This window comes from Passer domesticus, chromosome 7 (genome assembly GCF_036417665.1).
Source record: "Passer domesticus isolate bPasDom1 chromosome 7, bPasDom1.hap1, whole genome shotgun sequence".
Classification (NCBI taxonomy): domain Eukaryota; kingdom Metazoa; phylum Chordata; class Aves; order Passeriformes; family Passeridae; genus Passer; species Passer domesticus.
Genome location: NC_087480.1, coordinates 7,524,078 through 7,545,353, shown reverse-complemented (window position 1 = coordinate 7,545,353; position 21,276 = coordinate 7,524,078). Strand labels below are relative to the sequence as shown.

The 21,276-nt window shown below is 37.8% G+C and overlaps 1 protein-coding gene and 1 long non-coding RNA gene across 2 annotated transcripts in view; both read left to right on the top strand.

The window, feature by feature from the left end:
• STK26 (serine/threonine kinase 26) overlaps nt 1–21,276 on the top strand; it is a 29,826-nt gene that overhangs the window by 3,645 nt on the left and 4,905 nt on the right. The window contains exons 3-6 of the mRNA XM_064426678.1: nt 10,794–11,024; nt 17,024–17,080; nt 18,705–18,813; nt 18,904–19,061. Coding sequence (XP_064282748.1) covers nt 10,794–11,024; nt 17,024–17,080; nt 18,705–18,813; nt 18,904–19,061 — 555 coding nt within the window. The remainder of the gene's footprint in view (nt 1–10,793; nt 11,025–17,023; nt 17,081–18,704; nt 18,814–18,903; nt 19,062–21,276) is intronic.
• On the top strand, nt 2,070–10,775 carry LOC135304363 (uncharacterized). Its single transcript, XR_010365774.1, has 3 exons — nt 2,070–3,872; nt 5,229–7,774; nt 8,029–10,775. It is a non-coding gene; the product is annotated as an uncharacterized LOC135304363 (long non-coding RNA).

Here is a 21,276-nt window from a genome sequence, read left to right as displayed (position 1 = left end):
AACCCTTTACAAATAAAAGAGGTTGGAAACTGTTCACTTGCAAGTGAGTAACAATTAAGCTTTCTAAGGTGGACAGGGAGGGTACTTTTCAATATGTCCGCATTTAAATTTTCTAAGGTAGTCTGTAAATTTGCTGGAGCATCACTCAAGTACTAAACGAATTTTTTAGCTGGTGGTGTTTTAATGTATAAACTTACCCTTTTCATATTTTAATTTGTCATGCAAAACTTTAAGTCTCAAATATTAATTTATTAACTGATTGAAATGTCGATTATTCTCATTTATATTTTTTGTTAGCATGTGTGTCTTTGGAATGTGGTTTGGGGCTTTATGTCCCGTTATCTCTGCTATCCTACTCACCTAAACACTTTCTGTTTCCTTTCTCATGGCTTTGTTGATATCTCCTGATGCTGTATGACACTTGTTTTGAGCACAGCCAGAAAGGTTGTTTAGAGCTGCTCTCCATCTGTTTTTGCTGGCATTCAGGCTATCTTGCAATAAAGAACCTAACTTCCTCTAAAAGTGTAGCAGCCAGGAGCATGTGACCTGTCAGGCAGTGTACTCTGATTCACAATTGAAGGATTGCTTGATTAAATGAAAACTTGGATGTCAAGGTGAGCTTTGCTCTCTGTGCTGCTGGTTAACAGAGTGGCCCTAGGGCAGCCTGAGCCTGGCAGCTGGAGAGTCCCTCCCTGCAGGCTGCTCAGGGGCAGATCACTTAATGCCTGGCTGGGTGAGTAGAGAAAGATGAGAGGTAGTGTTTAATTTTGTAAATGGTCTTTTTCGTAGCCCTAGAAAAAAACCCACATTTTCTATTAACTTAGTGCACATCTAGAAATGTGTGGTACCTAAAGCTAGGCTGGGAGTGTGTCAGATTTCTAGTAAACCTTATGCACTGAAGTTAAAATAATATGGCTTCTATTAAGAGTAGCCAGTCTGTTGTTATAAAATACTTAAATGTTTAGAAAGTGCATGTTAGAGAAACTTAAATCTTTGAAGAAAGATTAAGTCAAGGTTCTTTTAATTTATTCCTCTCCTAGGAACTGAGCTGTATCCAGATATTTCTACAGCAAATTTGAAAAGGCTTTAAACTTTTACTATTTAGAAACATGTCTTACTTAAGGGAAACTGGAAAGTCTAGCAGTTGTTGGACACCAGGAGACTTCCACAGTGCCTAGAAAACTGATGTCTTATGATTTAGTTGATGTGGACTGTGGTGTTTTTTCCAGTTTCAGGTCCTTGATTGGTGCTTTGAGGTCCTGCTGTGGTGCAGGTAGACTGCAGGAAGACAATATTTTAAGCCTTATGGAGAACAAGACTTTTTTCTGTTTGAAGCACAAAATATTTGTGGAATTCAACACTGCAGTTGTTTCTTTCCTGGTTGTGCAGGGCCAGCTCTATTGTATCTAATAGTAGATTCCCAAATCAGATCAGGCTGTATTAGCTGAGCTTGGTTCTTCCTTCTTAGGCCTCGTGGTAAGTCACTCTGGTGGCAAGAAAATTATGGCTCAGTCATCCTTGTAATGTCTTACTAGTGTCACAGGAGGAGAGTAGACAGAGCTCTGAAAAATATTCAGTACCTGGGAGCTGTGCAGGTATAATCACCTGGAATTTAGCAGATGCTTTTGTCAGAGTTAAAAGAAAAAGTCCAGTCCTGTAGTAGTATTTTCTGTGCGTATTTTACAGTTTTATAGACACATTGAGTGCTTTGACTTGGAATTCAGAGGCAAACCAGCTGAAACTGCAGAGAGCACATAGACCAGCTCACCTCAATCTCTGTGCTGTTCTGTACCATCATACACTGTCAGTTTTGGGCAGAGAATAACATTCCCCCAAAGGTAAAAACATTACATCTGAAAATAGAATTCTAACTTTTAAAAGGATATAATTGTTATTTTATTTTGATTTTAAGATTGAATATATTTGCAGTGGCTGTTGTTGAACTCCAGTGTCTCAGCTTTACAAGTCCTTATGAAAGTTTTGTCTTGCTTTTTTCCTTTTTCTCCAAAAGGAGAATGTATAGCAAGCAGTAGTTCAGTAATATATTGCAATTTTTTATTCAGGTACATATTTTGAGGGGAGAAATGTTTCTTTTTATACAGAAACTCCGTGGTACACCAGGAGGCATATATATGACTGAGTGTGCTTCTGCAGCAGCATTTGTCCTATGATAACTGTGAAATGTTTGGTGAAGATAGACAAGAGTAGTAGCCCCAGCTTTCAGTCATCTATAAAAGTGAAAGGCTGAGTTTTAAAACCAGTAGTAAAAGGACCACTTGTGTTCTCTTTGGGGACTGTCTTCAGATTTAGAAGTTGTGACATTTGGTAAATTATATGATACTGTTGTTTTGCCTTTCATTTATTCTTAGGGACTGAATTTAATAATTGACAGAAGCATTCAGAAATGTGTTTTGGGAAGATGAGGTTGGAGATGAATGGTAGAAAGTTGGTTTTGAAGTGCTTCTGTGATAAATATTTTTCGTCATGCTGTAGGTGTCTGCTTGTATGGTGTCTTCAAAGCAGTAGTTGGTGAGGTATCTATTGCGTCAGGAGTCACTGTTCCAAATCCTGCTATTTCTTTTTTACAATAATTGGAAAGAAAATTCCTTCCTAATACTGCCTCACCAGCATTTATTTAAATATCTGTCATTTGTTCTTGAAATTTAAACTTCTTGCAGTTCTGCTGGAACATGTCTGTTCTGCTGATTAGGTGAGGATCACTGAGCACACTCCTTGGCTCTGAAGGAGAGTTTAAATCTCCTGGGAAAGGTGCCCACCTGGTGACATTCACTGAAATCTCCTCTGCCACAGGATTGCTAACCAAATAGACTCGGCAAAAGTAACTGAATCAGAGAAATTAATACAGGTACTGACAAGGTAGCAGTAGCTTGCTGGTCTCATTCTTTATCATATTTTGTGCACATGTTTTTGCAGAGATGGGATATATTGATTAGGTCCATAGCTCAGGAGAGAGCACGGCTCCAACTTAGTTCCTTCTTCATAGGGAAAACTTTGAAGCATTGCACAAAACTGCAGTTTTTGGAAGTGTGTATCCAAGTTATGTTGCTGAAATCTGGATGGTCTTGATTGAGGCAGCTTATCTGAAGAAGCTTTCTGACAAGGTCTATCATGATTCTGCATATATTCTCTGTGCATCAGTGAAGGAAAAAAATGAATGAGAAATGTGCAGAAATCTGCAGGTTTCACACTTGAGCCTTAGAAGGGAGAATGAGAGCCCAGAGTGGCTTCACTGTTTACATGAACCAGAATTCAAGAACCATGTGTTCAGTCCTGGAGAATGGAGGTTTTTTTCCTGTTTCCTCCTGCTCCCCAATCTTTTGCAGGCTTTCCTCTCAACTGGATACTGTTATATTTTCTGAATATCTGAATAATGTTGACTGGGGGAGGATCAGAGGGTGTCTATGCTTTGCTAGATGTTGAGCTGTGTTTCAGTGGAGCCTTCTGTCTTGAGAGCTGAATGCAGAATAATAAGAACAGTGTACAACTTGAAGCGACCATGAGTGTTGTAACATGCCTAAATGTAAAACACTGAGTAAAAAGATTGGATTTGTATTGATGTAGATCAGTTAAAACCATAGAGAACACAAGCAAAATGTTCTTGCTGTTGATCTCTCACCTAGGAAGGTGTCATCTGGCAGCTGGTCATAACATGAACATTTTCACATTCCTGCACAGCTTTATTCTAGCCTAGTTGGCAAGAAGAATCTGATTCTTTTTTTTTTTTTTTTTTCTTCCAGGGTGTTTCTTTTCCTCCCCTCCCCCTTCCCCTTGCCTTTTATGTAATGAGATGCTTTGCCATGCTATGAATGAGCTGCAAAGTAATTGAAAAAGGAGTTTCCTGAAACGGGCAGGTTGGTTCTGGCAGCAGAGGTTTCTTTCTTTACAGCTCATTTTGGAGTGGTATTTCTGGTTTTTCCTTGTGTGCTTTTTGTAGCTTCAGGTCCAGTATCATTGATATGATCAAGGGCAAGTGTTCAAGAAGAAAGTACAGCTTTCAAGCTTTGGTCCTCTAGCCTTAGTGGAGAGGACAGAAGCAGTAGGATTCTAGCAGATTGGTGTTTGCCTTCCTTTCTCCAAATGGTCCCTCCCCAAATTAGAGGAGCAGTGATACCCTCTAAGTATGGGGTCCCACTTAGGGTGCACTGCAGGCAGTCTCTGTGCCTGGAGCCTTATCTGTGGTAACTAAACTTGTGGCCTGCTCTTTAACCCACCCACACTGTGGTTTGGAGCCATCCTTTTTCAGCTAGTGTGTTTGTGGCTCACTTTAATTTTGTTTGGCCTGAAAATAAGTAATGACTTCTTCAGTGGAGAGATTTAGCAAAAGAACTAATGTGTGTCATACTTGAGGTCTTTTTGCTACTTTTTAGTATATGGATTGGCAAGTAAAAAACCTGTATTTTGTTGCTATTTGTGTTCTAGCTGGCTTGTAGTATAATTCTAATCTTATTTACAGGAGGAAGGTCTGTGTATCAAGTCCTAATTTACACAGGAAATGCTAAAATGTCTTCTAGAGTGAGAAGGCCTGTCAAGTTTATGTAACAGTTGCCACTTAGCTGTATTTAAATATTAGGAAAATGGTTGAAATGCTGTGGTGACATAGGTTATTGCTGGCAGTTCTGACACGTTTACTCCTTTAAATGGGTGTGGCAAAAATAATAAAAAATTGTTTGTGTACTGATAAGCAGGCTGGTGCTGAAAGGAGAGGCACACTGCTAAAAGTAGGCTGCAGCCCATAAATGGTTATTTTTCCATATTGCTGTTAGATGTGGCCTTTGAAACCTCTCTGCAGAGTACATTTTTCAAAGCAGTTCTTTAAATGTAGAAGTTACAAGTGTTCTTAATTTTCTCCTTGAGCAAGGAGAAATTGCAGTAGTCCTTTATGTTTTGGCTTCTGATTCAGGTTAGTTTGTTGAGGTGGGTTAGTTACTCATTCAGCAGTCACTTTTCCTGCACTGTTCAACAGAGAAAATGAAACTTGTGAAAGATCAGTTTGTTGAACTCTTACTAAATGCAGAACAGAGTTAGTTGATACACTGGAACACCAGAACCTGTTGATATCTTGAACTGATTTCTCTCTCCATTTCAGGATGTCCATGCTTCTAGCTAAAAAACATTCAGCCACTCACATCTTTTTGAAATCATAGTAAAGACTCAATCATGTAATTTGTGTGTTCCCCCCACCTTAATTTCTCTGATTTTTTTAATAGGTTCTGCTCCTCAGAGATGTGAACAGACTGGAGATTATGTAGCTGTATGCAGTGGTTTGAGGACATTTTAAAAATACACTAGATAGTTAAAAGGTATTGATACATAGAATAGCAGCCAAGTGGGACTCCATTTGAACTGTAGGATGTGTAGGATATCAGTTCTGGAAAAACTCACTGTCTTGGGAAATTTCTCTTTGTTTCCTTTCCTCCTTGCAGAGTGCTCTGTATAAATAATTGGTGTACATTTTTAAAATTGCGTTGTGTGAAAGAGCTAATCTTTGCAGCATATGGTATTAGTCTTTTTCTGTGCTTATTTATGCTTTTTCTTAAGCTGCTTTATGTTGTGTGAAAAAAAAGCTAAGAATAGAGGAAGTGAGTTCAGTGGTTTCCATTTCCAGCATAACGTACAGTTGACAGCTCTCATCTGCCACAGGTCAGAGGTGGTTTGGGTATTAAGGTAGTTCTTTCCTTAAAAATCTGACAATAGGTGGATTTGAATGCTGATTTTAGAGTTGTGATAGTCATGGAAATTCTCAAGCAGCTCACTTTATGGCTGACTTGGTTAAAACAAAACCACATGCATTTTTGCTTGCTGTTCTTGCTTTTATATGAAGTTCCCTAGGTTGTCACTAAAAATGGCAATGAGTCTTGGCCCTGTCAGATAAGAGAGATGTTTCATAAAGGGTGTAACAGAGGTCAGGTCCTATTTAAGGACAGCAAAACCCAGATCTAGTTTTTATTACCCACTGAGTAGAAAAACTTGTAGATAATGTAAAAATCTGATAAAATCAAATTGTTTTGTTGTTAAAGTAATATTCTATGCATATGTATCATAGAGTTCCAGTAAATATAATCAAATCCTGATATCTTGGTCTTGAACAGGACTGCAGGGCAACATCAGAGTATATTTACATGCCAAAATAGCTGAAAAAAGTGTTTATATGTTCAAGATGAAGAAAAAGAGATGTCTACAGGTTCTACCCTTGTCCTGAATGTCAGCAGGTTCATTTTTTCTTATTTTTTTAAGTAATAATGGATCTGCACCTGTGCCTTCATTAACTTCAAACTATTTAAAATTTTATGTATACACACACACATACATGCCTATGGCACAGTTTCTGTGAGTAACTTCCTTATGCAAGTAAAATATGAAAATATATGTAATTTATGTGAATAAATATTGTTGCATGTTTTAATATGCATGGTGTATAATTAGTGTGTGTCTATATATAGATATATATATATATATAAATATCTGAAACTACATGCAGTTAGTGTATGGCAAGAGATAAAGAAGACTTATCTGTTGATTAACACATTACTCTTAAGTAGTACTGTAGCCTATCAGGTTTGTCAATCTTACTCCCTCTTAATTTTATTTTTGGGGGGTCTGAACAGAATAAAAATTTAAAAGGTACTTTATTATCTGAGAATAGGTAAATGCCTGCAAATGGAATTGCTTGAAATGACAGTCTTTTAAACACAGGTAATTCTGATGGCTTCCAAAGATACAAGGATCTGTTAGCTGCCATAGTAGTGTCTGCTTGAAAAACATGAGTAAACACTCTATGGGCTTCTCTTACAAACTTTTTATAAAATCCTTTGAACTAATTATTATATCTTTATTTAAGGCATATTTGGGTAATGTCGGTGTAAGTGTACGTGAGGTACTCTGTAGCAGTGCTACAATTCTAATTTCTGTTCCAGATAAAGCCTGGGAGATGCTTGAATGTCCTCCTAGTGTAACAGCATTTCTTGGTCAGGTTTTAGAAATACTGTTAAGACAAGAGGATGTATGTTCTCACACTGACAGACTGCTTAGGAGAAATCTCACAGGACTGTGATCTGGACACAGCCTGTTTCTTCTAATTTGGTCTGTGTCATTAGATTTCTGTATCATCTTGGAACTTACATATTCAGTATGTTTTAACTTTGTTTTAAAGGAAAAATTCAGAATTTGAAGAACAGGTACATGACAGAGGTGAAAAGGTGAGTCAGCAAGTCAGTCTTTTAGCAGAGCACAGCCAGAGCATTGCTTCAGAAACATGTGTTTATTGGAATCAAAGGCAAGAGGTTATATAAGCCAGATTGGCAGAATGCTTGACACAACTGGCAAAAATTATGTTAAAAAAATGCTGGCAAAAATGATGCTATAGTGTTTTTTATTTGGGGCTTCTGAGCAGGTGGCCAGGCTGGATAACCTCCCAAGGTCCTTCTGGAGCCAGATTGTGTGACTTTGTGTGCACATACAGATGTGTATAAACACATACAGGGATGGCACAAGGTTGAATAAGAGAGGAGAGATTTCCTGAAGGCCCCAGGCTCTGTGGCTGTGCTGGGCTGCTGGAATGGTGCACTTGGAAACAGTGCAGAGGGTGTAGAGAGGGCTTGTGTTGTCATGCTCCTGCTGCTCTTAGTCACACTGGCAGGATGGAGCTGGCATGTGGATGTGCCTGTGCTTGTCGTACTTGTTGCTGCTTTTGTCTGGAACTGGGCTTAGGGAGGGAAAGAGCAAGACATTCTCTGCCTGATTTGTCCACTTATAGGTATTCTCTTTGGAGAGGTGATGATAGAGTCCATGTACTGTCTATTGTGCTGTTGCCATCTGCTGCCCAACAGACATGGCTTCCCATGGAAACCAATATTTATTTTAAAAAAAGAATACTGGTTATTTGTGCAGGCATCTTTCAAAGCTTTTTTCCATTTCAGTGAAAAAATCTGTGAAACAACATGAGTAACAATGGGTGTTTTTGCTCAGGAGTGTTAATAGTGTTAAAAATCTTAATTTCTACCATATTAGAAGTTTAGCTGGCAGCTGTGTTGCAGAAATTTACTGGTATGTATTGAGGATGTGTACACACATATACACTTCTCTTTGTATAATATAACATATATTATATATAATAAATATATCTCCATCCTTTCTATACATTTGTTTACAGAGCAGTCTTTTAAAGTTTTGGTTTTTTTTCCTTAGTTACAGAAAAACATTCCTGTAGAACAGTAAGCTTAAAGACAAGGAAATTTAGAAAGGTAAAAGCAAATCTGTTTCCAAATGCAGTCTTTGTTCTCAGGCCATCTTTTAAGTTATGTAGTGTTACAAGTTTGAAGTCTTTCCAAAGGACATTATCTCAATATTAGCTGTAGTTGGTCAGAAATATTTGTCCTTATCCTGGAGTGTCCTACAGTCCCTTGTCAACCGCGGTGAGTAACAGAAGCTGTAAAGCTGACTTTGCTTGCTGTGAGAGGATTTTCTGAGAATAGAAAGATGTGACTGTCTCCTCAAGTAGTCCTGCACAGTTTGTTCTCCTCTGATGCCCCTCTGTTCCACCTCCTCCTCCCAGGGATACGTACATGGAGTTCTGCAGCACTGGGAAGTTCAGCCATGACTGATCTCCCTGTACTCCAGCACTCACACGTAATGGCATCAGGAGAGCTTGGAAGAAAAAATAGCCTTTAAAGTTCTGATTCACCTGAAGTAGCTTGGGGGTGGGAATTTGTAGGCCTGGTTTGTTCTGTTTATGATAGTTAAGTAGGTGTATAGGATGGAGTGATGTGCTTTTCTGCTGAGGAGCCCAGAGGAGTTTTCTGCTTAAGGTTTCTCCCCCAGCAAAATCCAAGTGTTGCCCTGTGAGGTGATCAGACATTTATGAAGGGCTGTATTAGCTGAGCATGTCTGTTATTAAATTGTTTTTCTTTTATCTGACCAGAAGTGCTTGACAGGTTTCAATAATTCCTGAAATCCCAGATTCCAATTATGTCTAAATTGAAGCTAAGTTTTGTGAAGATCAGTATTTAAGCATCAATAAAAAGTTTTGCCAGTCATCTCTCTTGTTTCTTGGAAGTGTTTGTCTTTGTTTATTGTAAATTGAGAACTATCAGTTAATTATTCCTTATTGTAACTAATGCAGTTGAGAAATTATTCCAGGCTAGAGACAGTTTGGCATCTCACAGGCATCTGCCAGGGAAAGGCTGGGTGGCAGTCACTGTTGCTTTTGCCACACCTGTCCCTACAATAATTTTTTGGAGTATACCTGAAATAAACCTGAAAAATCATATGGTTGACTCTTAGTTAAATCTGTTTCCTGATTCATTTCACCATATTGTGGAATAAATTCTGGTTCTGTTCAAAGGGAAGAAGCAGCAGTAAGGGCCCAGAGGTAAGAAAATTGGACAGTCCATTTTAGACTAGCTTAAAGTACTAATGCATTTTTTTTCCCCCAGTAAAGACTTTCTCAGGAGTTTGCAAGAACACCAATGGTAAAGTTATTTTCTGGAGTTTCATGGTTATACTTGAGTATTTGGTTGTGTAGGGTTATCCGTGCTTTAGGTTAAATGCCTGCTTTTGCCAAACCTGCCACTTCTTTTGCTGGTTCTGACTTTTGGAATGTGAGAGAGATGCAGAGCAAAGCACTTCTTCCATATTTTCCAAATTTCTTACTGAATTAGAGGGCCTTTTTCAGGCAGGGATGTTTCTTTATTCAACACTGATTTGTGCAGTCAGTTGCCCAGTTCTGGTAGCAGTAAGGTGTTCAATTCTGTTGCTCTGCAAAGCATGAGCTGTTCTGTTCTTTTGGTGTGTCTGTCTGACCTCTTGAAAAGTTTCTCTGTAAACTTTTGTACTCTGATCTCAAGTTCTGTGTTGTTAGACTGTGGAGTGTGTCATCCATGTCCTTCAAAAGCCAGTGCTCTGATGTTGGGATATGCAAGGTTCTCTCAGCAGCTACATGGCATGCTTTATCTTGAAAGGAAAATGAGAATTTGCTTCCTTTTTGTTGCCCTCCCGACCACTTGTCTACTAAGAAGTCTACTTGACTACTAAGAAATTTAAAATATTTTTATAATAACCAGTCTGGTGATTTTAAGAGTAGTTATTCAGCAGAGATTCCAAACCAGCAGTGTCCTCAGCAGTGCTCTGCTCCCCTCTCTAAGGCACATGTGGTGATTCCAGCCAGTTCCAAGCAGTGCCACAGGTCCAGCACTCCATGACAGCTTCTCATTCCTTGCTGAACACCTCTCAGTCCCTTTGGCTCATCTTTCTGTCAGCCCTTTTAACTGCCCCAAGGACACCTGGTCTCACCTGATCTCAGACTCTGGCAGTCATGCCAGCCTCTCCTGGGCACCCCTCACTGTGTTTCGTGCCAGGGAGCTGTGCCTGCTCTTGGCCAGGTGGGAAGCCCAGCCTTTTCTGCCTGGGTGATGGTGGTGGTGGTCCTGTGCCAGTCATTGCATTCCCCAGTCTTCTGAATTCCTGCACAGCCAGCATTAATGTCAGGAACAGGATTATTCTTTAAAGGGTGGTCGTGTGAGGAAGTGAAATGAGGTTTGTACCTGGCTCCCTCCCTGCTAAGGCTCACTTACCTTTGACAGAATTGCATAATGTATGTTCTGTAACTAATAGCTGAATGAGAAATTAGTGTGTAGGAAATAAATTTACCTGATGCAACCCTTGTGGTGGTGGTAAGTCTGGATGGTGTGCTTCTTGGGGAGTAATGAGGGCTAATGACTTGGAAGTAAATTAGGCAACTCATGTGTCTTTTTTCCCTTTTTTTTTTCTTTTTCTAGAACCACAGAGCAGACCCAGAAGAACTCTTCACAAAATTGGAACGCATTGGGAAAGGCTCCTTTGGGGAAGTCTTCAAAGGAATTGATAATCGGACACAGCAAGTGGTTGCCATAAAAATCATAGACCTTGAGGAAGCAGAAGATGAAATAGAAGATATACAGCAAGAGATAACTGTTTTAAGTCAGTGTGATAGTCCTTATGTAACAAAATACTATGGATCATATTTAAAGGTAATGTATAGTATTGCACAAAGATTTGCTGGAATGCTGCTAGGAAAATAATCTAAAATTAAAGAAGATTTATCATGCCAAATTGGCACTTTTAGTAGGTTTTTATTTTTCTTTGAACATAGTTTTTCACTTCATTTTTCTCTTTTTGCTGCTTGCTCTTTGGGCCTGGGGTTTGCATAAAATGGCTAAAGAATCAACAGCGTTGATAAAGGATTCTTTTTGCCATTGCTTTTGGGCCTTGGTTTTCTCTCCTCCCTCCACAATCCCTAGCACAATTTTGTGGCCCTTCTGAGCAAGAGAAATACACCTTCATAGTTCCAGAAGCAAAAGCTGTTCCTGGTGTGGAAAGAAAGCCTGCATCATGTAAAATGTGTTGGCAGTTATGCAGCTTAGTAGGCCTGAGACAAAGTAACACTGACATCAGCAGAGTTATGTAACCACTGTGTGAAGTGTTATCTAAGGCATAATTTAACAAACAAACAAAAAAGAAAACCTACAGAAAACCAAAATGTTGATGAACTTTTCACCTGAAATACTGAGTAAATGTTTTGCGCTGCTGACATATTTTAGGTGACTTTTAAAAAATCCCTGAAAATATTTAATGTAAGCTGAAGTTTCAGTGATAGTTCAAAGTATATTAAGTATCTGGGAGGAGTTATTTGCTTGTGTTTGAGTTTTTTGTTGGTTTCGGTTTGTTTGCTTCAGTTTGGAAGGTTTTATTGGTTGGTTCTGGTTTTTGGTGCTTGGTCTCCCTGTCAGCAATTCTGCTTTCTTAAGGTGTAGTGGGGTTTTGTACATTTTAGAGACAGATTTCTGATGAGTGTTCTCTGTCTCACACTTGTGCTGTATGTTTCAGTGATACATGAAAGTATTTGTAGAATTTTAGTAATATTCTTTGTAGATTTTGCTTTTTTCCATTTAAATTGCAAAAGTATTCAATTTTTATATTTTAATGCTAAATGGGCAAGTTATTTTTCCAATATTTCCAGTATGTTCAGTATACTCCACATACTAATTTCTCACTTTGTCTAATGTAAGACACGTGTAATGGCTTTGCTGTTTACTGTGAGTTCTTCACCCCTGACTAAACATACAAATTGCCATTGATAACCCATTTTTGCTTCTCTTTATTGGGCTCAATCAGTGGGATTTTTGTTTTGTTTGTGAACAAGTAATAAGTATCTGAGAAGTAGGATTTTTCTACCATCACAGCATATTAGAACAAGCAGGTTCATCTCAAGATAATTTTGAGTTCAGCTAGTAAAGTTCCCCTGGAGCAGTGCACAAATGGTGCTGCAGATCCAGACATGATCAGTCTTTTACAGTCCTTTATTTTCTGTGATGAGCTAAGTCCTGAATTCTGTTCTCCTGCATGTCCATCAATTCAGGTTTTTGCTGTAAAAGCCCAATTGTTTGCCCTGAAGTACAAACAGGTCAAAATAAGTCTTGGAAAGTGTTTTTACATGTCAGTGTTTTTGCTTGGAAAAGTGTTTTGTGAAATCTCAGAACTGAACAGTGATTTCAGCAGCTATGAATGGAGGAATTAAACTTTGATTGGGTGGGGATTTATTTTGTTTGTTCTTTGTTTTCTCAGAGGTGGGGGGTGGAAAAAGCTTTATAAGATATGGATTGGATAGGGAAAGAAAATAGTCTTATCATTATTTACAGCAATATAGGTGTGGAAAGTAAAGTCTAGGTATCCTATCAATGCTATACAGCTTTTAAATTGTGCTTAGTTTTTTTTTTATTTTAAAAAAATTATTGGCAAATGTAGGAGCATGTTAATGCAGCAGTACTCTCCTCACCACTATGTGAGTTCTTTCCATTTCTGTTCTAAATGGATACTTTCTGAAAGATTAATGCTGATCTCTTGTTTACTTTTCACACTTGGAAAGTTTTTGGGGAAGGAAGATTTCTGTGTATGAAGTTTGGGGAGGTGTTTGTGGAATTTTGGTTACTTTCTCATTCATTTAAGAAATTCCTCTTTAAAAAAAAAGGGTAAAAAAATTGTTCACAGGAGTGTTTTCCATCCCAGAGTAGCATAATAGGCAATTCTGCTGCTTGCTATTCCCCAAGTAAATGAATAAAAATGTCCACAAATAAATGAATACCTTTAATTCTGTAATGAAAAATAAATAAAGCAGCTTTTAAAGTAGTATCTTCCGACTAAATTGTTCTTAGACTAGAGTAATCCCTGGTTGCTAGTTCAAGATCTTTCAGCTTGAGACTCCTCAGGGGAGAGAGGGTATTGGCTTTGTTCAGTGTGCAAAGAATCTTTTATTCTGCCTTTTCATTTTAGTAATAGCAGGTATTTTGATAGTTGTGTCTCTACTTTTTGTTGGTTTGCTTGTTTTACTTAATCTAGCTGTGAACTTTTTATTAGCTGTTTCTTTGAGAGTGGCTGTCAACTAATTGTTAAGCTGTGTAGTAATTCATTCAGGATTTAATTTTTCTATACACTGTAAGTATGTCTTTGAAACAATGAGATGGGTACAGTTGTGTACCAAATGACTGTATAATTAAAAGTTAAAGAATACTGAGGTTAAATTCTGAAAAATAACACATCTTATTTCTTACAAAGCCAAGTCCTAGGCTGCAGAGATCAGACTCAGTTTGCCATGGATATAATGAGTGTGAAATTCACATTCATAATGGTCCCAAATGTTTATTCCTGGATACTTCAATTTATATATAAAGGTCACTGAAAAATTCCTAGAAATGTTTTTTTAAGATGATGGTTAAAAGAGCATAAGGTAAATAAAAAGTATTTCAAATTTGAAGATACTTTTTTTTTCTTTCGCATCTTTATGTACAGGCAAACAAAACAGTTGAACCAGTATGCTGTGTTTCAGATCATGCTTTATGAACTAGAATAGTTTACTAAAGTGTATTAATCATACATGTAGCTGTCTCTGAGGCTGTAGAAATACCATTAGAAGTGTTTGTAGTTTTACACTGTAAAGAGTCTTAGTATTTTCCTGACTAAATACCAGGGCAAACCCTCAGTGCAAATGCATTCAGGTTGCCTACAGCACTTACTGATATTTCTCTAGTTCAGAGATCTGTCTTTAAATTTTATAGTTTCTGCTTTGAAGAAATCCCTGCTGAGACCATGTGTTGGCTTAAAGTTTATCATGTAAGCCACAGTTCATCCAGTTGAACTGTAATGGAACATCTTCTGTTGTAGCTTACTCTTTTTTAATCAGTTTTAACTAAGGTTAGAGTAAGCAGATTGCTCTTGTCATAATTTTGTAGTTTTTGGGTTTTCCCTCTGGCAAAGTACTTGATAACTAAAAGTTGTTACAACTAAAACATGGAAGAAGAGATGTAATTGTGAGGGGGTTCTAATTGCAAACATTTCAGATGAGAGATTTTTTTTGGTACCATTTATAAGGTCTGTTCTACACGTTCTGTATCTTGACAGTTTCTTTGCACTTCAGGGTGCAGAGGCAGCCTGTGGCTGATGGAGATGGAGTGGCCCAGTCCCAGGGAGCCTGGGGCTTGCCAGCTGCATGCAGCCTCTCCCACGTGCCCCTGCTGCTGAAAGGGAGAAAGGAAGAGTGTCTTTATTTCAATTACTTGACTTACTGACTTGAGACATTCTTCAGCCTACCTGTTCATTAGCTACAGCTTGTATATCCAACCTGTAAATGTGATTTTAAACGTATGGACAGTCCTTGAATAGTTTTCCTAGCACTGCAATGTTACTTGTCTGTTGTCAGGTATTTTAGTCTTGACAAACCTTGTCATTGGTACAAGATGGCAAGGTCTGTTTCCTTGAGGTTCTTTTGATGAAGTTGATGCTAGTTACTGTGACACAAAAAGGTACAAAAGCCCCCTGTCATGGTAATGTGGGATATCTTGAGGTTCAAGTGGGAGTTTGCCATTGAATTAACCTTAAAGCTTAGATATTAGTGATTTTTTTCCTTGGGTGTCTGGCAAGATCAGTAGTGTTTTCTAAACATACTGGTAGGTGATATGCAAGCATATATACAGTCAGAGAATTCACCTTAGTAAACACATTTGTGTACAGTAATAAAATGTTTTACCTTTATATCATGACTTCACTAATGTGGGTAGAATCATATGAGCTTCAGCAGTATTGCAACTTTTGAGGCTGTAAGATAATTTAAGTCCTGATGGAGGTATTTATATTTGTAGCTATTTCATATTTGTAGAAGGTCTGTATCTAAATTTGTCTCCTTTTGCACTTGGATTGCAGTTAACTTCTCAATAAATAAACCATTGGGTGTGGAGGGTCCCCTCGATAAGTTAGGTTAGATAGCTGAAATTAGTGTTTTCTTCCAGGTTAATGGCTTGTCAAAATGCATTCCTCCCCTACCAGTTCAGGCAAGAAAAAGATTAAAAGTATTAAGAGTCACCGTAGTTCTGGCATGTTGTGGTTACACAGATTTGGAAAGTGCACTTGATGAAGTGCTTCAGCTGGACCTTCCAAGAGTCCCATAGAGATAAATCTCTTGATGACTGGAATTTCATGACTGTTTTCCTTATTTGTGCCGTTTAGACCAAGGTTTTCAGTATCCAGCCTTGTAACTGTTACAGCCACCTGAGCTTGCTCTTTTCTTTTGCAATTGAAACAAACCTGAAGTTATTCTCAGCTTTTCAGATTTGAATATGGAGAAATCCTACAGTGACATCCAAGGACTTCCATCAGAATTGTGCAGCACTTTGTGCAGCAAAGCTTTGAGACAATCTAAAGATACTGGTTGTTCTGCCCTGTCTATTTATACTTGGCTGACAGAAAATAGCCAGGAAAAAGGTTGTTCATGCCTGGCTAGAAAATACCCACACCCGATTACAGTGGATAGTAGCAATTTCTTTGAGACATTGTTTGAGAAACAGTACTTACTCATTTTCACCCTGTTCTGTTTTCAAGTAATAGTCAAATTCTCCAAACATGTCTGGTAACCACAATGTTTGCCTTGAACAGGAGTTCCTTGCAGGTCTTCTGAGCTGACAAAGTCGGGCTTTATAAAAACTGCTAAAATTAGCCAGCCCTTCCCTGCTGAGATCATAATATTGGAATAGAGTCTCATAAATGGTGTGCTTTTTAAATTTAGTATAAATCTAATAGAGCACACTTTGTTGGGATGATTGGATGTGGTGCTTTCAGAAACTGCACCTTTATTTGCTTGCTGAGTTTTCTTTAGATTTCCATCCCTGGGCAGGCCATAGGGTGGGAAAGTATACAATGGAGAATGCAAGAGCTTTAAAGAGTACTCCTGCCCTAAGCTTGTGCTCTGTAATGAGAAACTAGCACTGGTAAATATTTGCTGGAAACTTACACAGTGTGTGTGGTACTTCACCAGCTGTGGTTCAGTTGAGTATTTTTAATAACTGGGTTTTATTTTAAATAAATATATTTATTCACAGAATTTTCTCAACTAGTGCCACATAGATTCATATTTGAGTTTTGTCTTTTGAGGGCACTCTGGCATGAAGTAGTCTGTAGATTTGCTAAGTGTTTCCAGTTTTGTTTCTATGATCCAGCCACCTTTTGCAGTGACAAGCCAAGGACAAAGTCAGTAGCTAGAAATCAGTGTTAGAATAATTTGTCAGTTTTAGAGGTTGAGACATCTCCACAGATGATGTGCAGAAACTCACATATTCTCAAGGTCCATTTTAAACAATTATTTGAATTTAATTAAAACTTAAACCACTGCCTAATCATTTTTCCCTCTGAGTTCTGTTCCTTTAAGTGCAATAATTTTAGATACTATTTAGCAGAAATTGGTTAGTAGTGATGGTGTTTTTTCATTGGTTTTTTTAAATACAGAAATCAAACTTATTAATTAATATATTAGACTTCTCATGAGCTGTGTGATCATTCTACAAGAAGTAATTGCATACTAGTAGGTGATTAATGACTCTCTGTTTGTCTTTTCCGGAGAGTGTGCTGGTAGTCTATTGAAATATATGTATGCACACATTTTTTTATGGCAGCCTTGGACTTTGACAACTCATGCCTTCCTTTACAGGGCACAAAACTATGGATAATAATGGAATACTTGGGTGGAGGGTCAGCTTTGGATCTTGTAAGTATATGATTTTTTTTGCATTATAAGCATCTATGAACTTTATTTCATTGTGGTTTTATATCATTTTATAAAAATAAGTACCTGGAGGCAGCTGATATTATATCATTGCTATGTGGTAATGGTCTAAAAAGTGTGAATTTGAATGGTAGTCCTGTCACACTGAATTTGTGTTAATTTTTCTATTTTGCTCTTTGTCTGTAAGCATTAGGAAGCATCCATTTGTTTTCAGTTCTCAGGGTTTTTTTAGTTTGAGAAGTCATTTTTTTGCTGTATGTTTGATGGAGGTTTGGGGTCCTCTGTCCATTGCTTCCTACCTCCTCCAAGAAGAATTCATTGCACTCCAGTAAAAAACATTTCCTTTAGATTTGGGTCTCGGGAATGAATGAGGAGTGTGTCCACAGACAGTTAATTTTAACTGGTTAAAAGATGTTGGGTTTTCCATGTTCAGGTATTTTCAGTTAAGCATGAAAGTGCCTTTTACTTCAGATAGAGTGGCATTCATGGAGGGTGTAGCCTGGAGAGTGCACAAGCACAGTCCACTGAGTGTGAATGTGGTTTCCCCATGGTTTCAGTGCAGCTCTGCCTCAGCTGCAATGCTACAGACCCACCCTTTCCTGTAAGATTATATAGCTCAGTCTTTGTGTGATTCTGAAGGGAAAATACCATGTCTTCACTGTTACATAATGGTAATAATTATGTTTTCACTAACAGGGGTCCTGTCTGTGAGAGCTTGACTTCACAAATCTATTTAAACTTCATCAAGTTACATCACATCAACTCATCAAAAGCATAGTAATTAGGTGTAGCTTGTGGTAGTTTGTAGCTGTAGAACTTGGCCCTTTTGAGGAAGGGGCTGTGAGATACTCTAGCACTTTTGAGTGTAACTGATTGTATTCCGTGGAGTGTCAGAAACAGGGAAATAGCTATTACTAGTGCCAATTTAAATCAGTGAGCCTGTAGAGGAATAAAATTTTAGAAGAATAAAATTTCAGTTTTGCCTTGTTTGCCTTACCATAATTTCATGGTTTCAGTGTTTTGGTGCTGTGTTGTTGGTACTTTTTTGATTGCTCACTTTAATTTCTTTTGTTTTATTTGCATAGCTTTCTAATGTGCAAAGTTTACACTTAATCCATTAGCAGCTTTATAGTAGCATGTTATGTTCTTGATACAAAAGCAAACATGGAATCAAAAATACTGGGACAAGTAGGAACTGCATCATTAAATTTAAACCCCTTAGTCAACATAGTCTATTTTGAAATCATTTGGTTTTCTTAATTTACTTAATCTAAATTGCAGAATTCAGTCTGCTAGTTTGCTGCTTGTAGGGAAATACAACTTTGTGGAAAGTTACTTGTTGCTTTTCTTGTGCTTTGCATACTGAGGGCAGCACAGACAGTGTATGTTTTAGGAGTAAGAGCATTTTCAGTGTATTGGCAGTAGAGGAGATGTGAAGGTGATCATTCAAGTGGCACCTATTTCAATTAGAATACTGACATATTGCATTAATTTTGTTAGTTCTCTAATTTTGAAAAATGTTTCCGGTTTAAGATTTAATTAAATCAAAGCAAGGCAAAAATTACATACAAAACTAAAATTATTTTAATGTGTCTCTTTTCTGAAGCTGCGTGCTGGCCCATTTGATGAGTTCCAGATTGCTACTATGCTTAAGGAAATCTTGAAAGGTCTTGACTACCTACACTCAGAGAAGAAAATTCACAGGGATATAAAAGGTGTGCAACATTTCAAATGTTACTTTGTTAAAACTTTTAAAACCATAAAACAATATTCTAATTAGTTATTATGTTATTTCCCCTTGGCAGCTGCCAATGTCTTGTTATCAGAACAAGGTGATGTTAAGCTTGCTGATTTTGGAGTTGCTGGGCAGCTAACAGACACACAAATTAAGAGAAACACCTTTGTTGGAACCCCATTTTGGATGGCCCCTGAAGTTATTCAGCAGTCAGCATATGATTCAAAAGTAAGTATGAGAGTAGAATTTTTTTTTCTTTGGTTTTGTATCTGGTTATCCAACAGCATTTGTTTTAATTTTTTTCTTTTAGCTCTGTCAGTATGGGGAGAAAAAAGTAAAATGGTGATGTCATGTCTTTTTCAGAGCAACTCCCTGAATGTGGGGTGGTTGGTTGATTTGGTTTCAATTCAGTGTTTTACATTTAATTCAAACAGTAATAAAGTACTCACAAAGTAAAATGCCACCAGAACATGGCAGTTCATTTAAAGCCAAGACGGTGCCCAAAGTGTTAATTTCTTCTCACATTTCTCAGATGGTATTTCTGAGGGTCCATGTAATGCTGAAATTTTTAGCACAGGTCTTGAGAAGGTAAAAAGTAACTTGGTGGCTGTGGCTTAGTAGCATTGTGGTACCTTGTGCCTTTCTGTGTCATGAGAGCTCTTGATGGATCCCTAATTGCAAAGGAGAGTTTCCCTATGTGAACTAGCAGCAGAAAAGCAGAGCTCTTTTATGTTTTTCTGAGAGCTGAGAACTGGTGCTAGCAATGACAATAAGGAGGGAACAGTCCCCTCTTCTGTGTGTGAAACCATAAGATGTCCTAGAGTGTGTGGTTGGTGAAACAGCAGCATGTTTCAGTCTGGCACTGGACTTTCCACACTCTGTAGACAAAACCTTAAAATAGCATCAAGAGAATAAAAACCTTGGTATGTGTAAAGTAATACTTTCTTGTTGCTTTTTCTCAAATAGTAGACATGAAACTATAGTTACATGATGTGCATATAAAAAAAAACAACTGGTGGATACCTGGAGTGTCCTGAAAGCATTCACACTCAGGGAGACTTTCCCAGGATCAGTCAGACTTGAAGGAATTTGTGTACTTGTCACAAGGGTTCTTGCTGATAAAAAAGTTGGAATTCTCCTGTTCAGGGTTTCAGTGACCCCACTGTAATGTGTTCTCTAGGGCATTTTGGAAAAGCTCTCTACCCCGCTTTAAAATTGTGGGTTGGCCAGTCAGATTGGGAATAATTCTTCTTCTGCTTGCCCTGTGTGTAGATCACCTTTACCACCCCTTCATTTACATTTCCCCAGCAACCTAATCTTTTGCCTTCCATTTCTCCTCAGTGTGTTGCAAGTATAATGCCTTCCCCCTTTTTTTCCATGCCAGTAGGCTGGTGGGTGAGCACAGAAGATACAAGCTTTTGGTAGGAGAGATGAAGGATTTGGATAGGATACCCTTCAATTTCTAGACTAGTACTGATGACTGTTTTGGTATCTGAACTGAATTTTAATCTGTCTTCTTCTCTCTCTACTCCAAAAGGCCAGAAAGTCATGCATTTTAGTAGGGCCAGAGATTTGTAAGCCCCATCTTTTCTTTAAAATAATTTTGCTCCAATACACAGTTGTTGGTTATGATATTTCAGTAATAAACAGTGAGTTAGTTTAATTCTTTGCTATAAAGTACAGCTATTTTGGGTCTTGTGAACAAAAAGGAATATTGGAGAGATGCAAATCGTAATCCTTGTTTACTCTATGGGCAGTTTTGGTTTATGATTCTGTGCCAAGTGTAGTTGACTATTGCCAAACACTTTTTTAATGAGAAATACCTTTATTGGTCTAAGTAGTTATTGTAGCTCATCTGAAAAGATGCAAGTAATAATATATTTCACTTGGGAAAATAAATCAAAATCAGGAAACAGTTTTAGAATACTTGTATTTTATAGATTATATCAAAATATCATACTATGTTTTGATACAAAGGCAGAATTTGTTTATAATGATGCTTTTAGCTAAAATAAATAGTACTTCATTATTCTGCTGTGACTTACACTGTGATCTTGGTGTTTCAAGTCTAACTAATTGTCAATAATTCTCCAGCTAAATTCATCAAGCAGTCTGTTAGGAAAGAAATTAAGTGATCCCCTGCTGGATTTGATTCAGCTTTCTGCCTTGTTCATTTAGAGTGAACTGTCAAACAGGGTTGGATACCTAAACAAACTCTGAATTAGACATAGGAAATTTGTGGTAATTTGTCATTAACATATGGAAAAGAACAAAAGAAGATCAGTATCTCTGAAGCTTTTCCAAAAGTGTGTAAATATAGGTGTCCACTTAACTTGCTGTCAGTGTTAGAACACCAACTGCAACAAAAATGATGATCTATGATGTTAAGACTGATTAAGTCAACTAGGTCTTGTGAGTCAGGTGTTCCTGAAGTGTTAGAAGG